Genomic DNA, 5,522 nt, shown 5'->3' with positions numbered 1-5,522 from the left:
TATATAGGGAAATCACATTTTGGACTAACACTTGTTTAATTTCCATTGGAAGTGATTCAATTTAGGTTAGCATTATCAGTATTGGATAGCAGTTTGATGGTATGCACATATCAGCCCTGACTGACCCCCGGGGCTGATGGATGGGGCTAAAAAGGGTTGAATTGACTGAAATTTCAAAAATCTTCTTCTCCAGACCAAGATATGGTAGAATCAAATACTCCTCCTAGATGGAAGGGTCTTAAGGTGCTTTACCAAAATTGTGAATTTCATGACCCAGGGGTCTCACGTTTCCCCCTGGGGAGGGGGTAAACTTTACTATAGTTTATATAGGGAAATCACATTTTGGACCAACATTTGTTTAGTTAGTTTCCATTGGAAGTAATTCAATTTAGGTTATAAAGGGTTGAATTGACTGAAATTTCAAAAATCTTCTTCTCAAAGACCCAGATATGGTAGAATCAAACACTCTCCATAGATGGAAGGGCTTAAGGTTTATGAACCTAGGGTCTCACATTTACCCCCTGGGGAAGGAGGGGGGGGGGCAAAATTTATTATGGTTTATAAATCGCAAATGATACTTTGAATATAACATGTTAATAACTTGATTGGAATTATAACCCTGAGTTGACAGTTTGATACTTTGAAAATTTTGAGCCAGCCCTACCCCCAAGGGCTGTAGGGTGGGGCCCAAAAGAGCCAGTGGGCTAACATTTCTTCATTTTCCTTGTTTAGAATCAGAGGTGCTAGTTTCAAATACTTCTTAGGTTTAAATCTGTATGCTAGATATTGAATAAGGTGGTTTTATTGTTTTTTGTCACTTTGAATAATATTTCTGTTCATGTTAAAAACAAAATCAACTTTCTGTATAAATATATCAGGTGACCGTTAAGGCCCATGGGCCTCTTGTTTTTTTTAATCGTGGACCAAGAATGATTGGGGGGTCATATAGTGTTATGTGTATTAACAGCATGTTTGGATATCTTTATAATGGAATGCAATAGAAAACAGACCAATTCAAGCCTTATAGAGACCTGTTATTTCTTTATAAAGAAATTTATTGTTTCATTTCTAAATTTATTTATTTGATTGGGTTTTTAGTGTTTTTGTTAACAGACCTGATGGGATATGAGCCGTCATGTTTTGTATACATGATTATTTCCACTTAAGTTCTCTGCAATAAAAAAAACTATCGTACAACTACGGTGACTATTGAAGCTTATTGGTCTCTTGTTACACACGCAGGGACATGTTTGTAAATATTGTACAAAACTGTTTTACAATAACCTTATGAAAGGTCTTCCTGGTACATTACATCTTGATGGAAGGTTGTCTCATCTAAATTTTAATTGTAATACAGTCATGTTTGTATATTAATTGTACTAACAGTTTTATATCTATTTGCAGCCATAAAGAGCTGGTCCCTGTATTGGAATACTATGCCAAGCAGGACCAATCCTTGGTCCCCAAGGGCCCAGTGGGTTTGTGGTACTCACAGCTGCTGATACCTGGACTCATGTATGGGGCTTTAACTGGTGGTGTCTATTTATCAGGCTATCAGTATCAGGCACTAGTTATCCTGGCAGGCTTACTGGTGTTCCTGTGGTACCTCATGGGCAACTATCACCGGATGTCACATATATCAAGGTACCAACACATAAATCTTGGTACCAACACATAAATCCAGGTACCAACACATATATCTAGGTACCAACACATATATATCTAGGTAACAACACATATATCTAGGTACCGACACATATATCTAGGTACCAACACATATATCTAGGTACCAACACATATATATCTAGGTACAAACACATATATCTAGGTACCGACACATATATCTAGGTACCGACACATATATCTAGGTACCGACACATATATCTAGGTACCGACACATATAACTAGGTACCAACACATATATCTAGGTACCAACATATATATCTAGGTACAAACACATATATCTAGGTACCAACACATATATCCAGGTACCAACACATATATCCAGGTACCGACACATATATTCATGTACCGACATATATATCTAGGTACCAACACATATATCTAGGTACCAACACATATATCTAGGTACCAAAACATATATCTAGGTACCAACACATATATTTAGGTACCAACACATATATATCAAGGTACCAACACATATATCTAGGTACCAAAACATATATCTAGGTACCAACATATATATATCTAGGTCCCAACATATATATATATAGGTACCAACACATATCCAGGTACCAACACATATATCCAGGTACCGACACATATATCCAGGTACCGACACATATATCTAAGTACCAACACCTATATCTAGGTACCAACAAATATATCTAGGTACCAACACATATATCTAGGTACTAACACCTATATCTAGGTACCAACACATATATCTAGGGACCAACACATAAATATCTAGGAACCAACATATTTATCTAGGTACCAACACATATATCTAGGTATCAACACATATATCTAGGTACCAACACATATCCAGGTACCAACATATATATCTAGGTAACACATATATCTAGGTACCAACATATATATATCTAGGTACCAACATATATATATCTAGGTACCAACATATATATATCTAGGTCCCAACATATATATATATAGGTACCAACACATATCCAGGTACCAACACATATATCTAGGTACCGACACCTTTATCTAGGTACCAACACATATATCTAGGTCCCAACACATATATCTAGGTACCAACACATTATCTAGGTACCAACACATATATATCAAGGTACCAACACATATATCCAGGTACCAAACACATATATTCAGGTACCAACATATATATCTAGGTACCAAAACATATATCTAGGTACCAACACATATATCTAGGTACTAACACCTATATCTAGGTACCAACACATATATATCAAGGTACCAACACATATATCTAGGTACCAAACATATATCTTGGTACCAACACATATATCTAAGTACCAACACATATATCCAGGTACCGACACATATATTAGGTACCAACATATATATCTAGGTACCAGCACATATATCTAGGTACCAACACATATATATCTAGGTACCAACACATATATCTAGCTACCAACACATATCCAGGTACCAACACATATATCTAGGTACCGACATATATATATCTAGGTACCAACATATATATATCTAGGTACCAACATATATATATCTAGGTACCAACACATATATCCAGGTACCAAACACATATATTCAGGTACCAACATATATATCTAGGTACCACACATATATCTAGGTACCAACACATATATCTAGGTCCCAACACATATATCTAGGTACCAACACATTATCTAGGTACCAACACATATATATCAAGGTACCAACACCTATATCTAGGTACCAACACATATATCTAGGAACCAACACATATATCCAGGTACCAACACATATATCCCGGTACCGACACATATATTCATGTACCGACATAATATATCTAGGTACCAACACATATATCCAGGTACCAAACACATATATTCAGGTACCAACATATATATCTAGGTACCAACATATATATCCAGGTACCGACATATATATCTAGGTATCAACACATATATCTAGGTACCAACACATAAATATCTAGGAACCAACATATTTATCTAGGTACCAACACATATATCTAGGTCCCAACACATATATCTAGGTACCAACACATAAATATCTAGGAACCAACACATATATCTAGGTACCAACACATTTATCTTGGTACCAACACATAAATATCCGACACATATATCTAGGTACCAACACATATACCTAGGTACCAAACATATATCTTGGTACCAACACATATATCTAAGTACCAACACATATATCCAGGTACCGACACATATATCCAGGTACCGACACATATATCCAGGTACCGACACATATATCCAGGTACCGACACATATATCCAGGTACCGACACATATATTAGGTACCAACATATATATCTAGGTACCAGCACATATATCTAGGTACCAACACATATATCTAGGTACCAACACATAAATATCTAGGAACCAACACATATATCTAGGTACCAACACATATATCTAGGTACCAACACATATCCAGGTACCAACACATATATCCAGGTACCGACACATATATTCATGTACCGACATATATATCTAGGTACGAACACCTATATCTAGGTACCAACACATATATCTAGGTACCAACACATATATCTAGGTACCAACACATATATCTAGGTACCAACACATTTATCTTGGTACCAACATATATATCTAGGTAACAACACATATATCTAGGTACCAACACATATATATCTAGGTACCAACATATATATCTAGGTACCAACACATATATCTAGGTACCAACACATATCCAGGTACCAACATATATATCTAGGTACCAACACCTATATCTAGGTACCAACATATATATATCTAGGTACCAACATATATATCTAGGTACCAACACATATATCCAGGTATCAACACATATATTTAGGTACCAAACATATATATATCTAGGTACCAACATATATATATCTAGGTACCAACATATATATATCTAGGTACCAACATATATATATCTAGGTACCAACACATATATCTAGGTACTAACACCTATATCTAGTTACCAACACATATCTAGGTACCAACATATATATATCTATGTACCAACATATATATATCTAGGTATCAACACATCTAGGTACCAACATATATATATCCAGGTACCAACATATATATATCTATGTACCAACATATATATATCTAGGTATCAACACATATATCTAGGTAGCAGCACATATATCCAGGTACCAAACACATATATCCAGGTACCAACATATATATCCAGGTTCCAACACATATATCCAGGTACCAACCTATATATCTAGGTACCACACATATATATAGGTACCAACACATATATCTAGGTACCAACACATATCCAGGTACCAACACATATATCTAGGTACCAACACATATATATCAAGGTACCAACACCTATATCTAGGTACCAACACCTATATCTAGGTACCAACACATATATCTAGGTATCAACACATATATCTAGGTACCAACACATATATATCTAGGTACCAACACATATATCTAGGTACCAACACATATATCTAGGTAAGGACACATATATCTAGGTACCAACACATATATCTAGGTACCAACACATATATATCTAGGTACCAACATATATATCTAGGTACCAACACATATATATCTAGGTACCAACACATATATCAAGGTACCAACACATATATTTAGGTACCGACACATATATCTAGGTACCAACACATATATCTAGGTACCAACACATATATCTAGGTACCGACACATATATCTAGGTACCAACACATATATTCATGTACAAACAAATATATCTAGATACCAACACATATATACAGGTACCAACACATAAATCCAGGTACCAGCACCTATATCTAGGTACAAACACATATATCTAGGTACCAACACATATATCTAGGTACCAACACATATATCT

The 5,522-nt window shown here is 35.3% G+C and overlaps 1 protein-coding gene across 1 annotated transcript in view; it reads left to right on the top strand.

Moving 5' to 3' along the window:
* LOC110447746 (ankyrin-1-like) overlaps positions 1–5,522 on the top strand; it is a 35,946-nt gene that overhangs the window by 13,548 nt on the left and 16,876 nt on the right. Inside the window, exon 5 of the mRNA XM_021493639.1 lies at positions 1,405–1,644. Coding sequence (XP_021349314.1) covers positions 1,405–1,644 — 240 coding nt within the window. The remainder of the gene's footprint in view (positions 1–1,404; positions 1,645–5,522) is intronic.

The sequence above is a fragment of the Mizuhopecten yessoensis genome, unplaced genomic scaffold, assembly GCF_002113885.1.
Source record: "Mizuhopecten yessoensis strain PY_sf001 unplaced genomic scaffold, ASM211388v2 scaffold3577, whole genome shotgun sequence".
NCBI lineage: Eukaryota > Metazoa > Mollusca > Bivalvia > Pectinida > Pectinidae > Mizuhopecten > Mizuhopecten yessoensis.
Note: the sequence above shows the minus strand (reverse complement) of the source record. Positions and strands in the feature narration are given on the sequence as shown.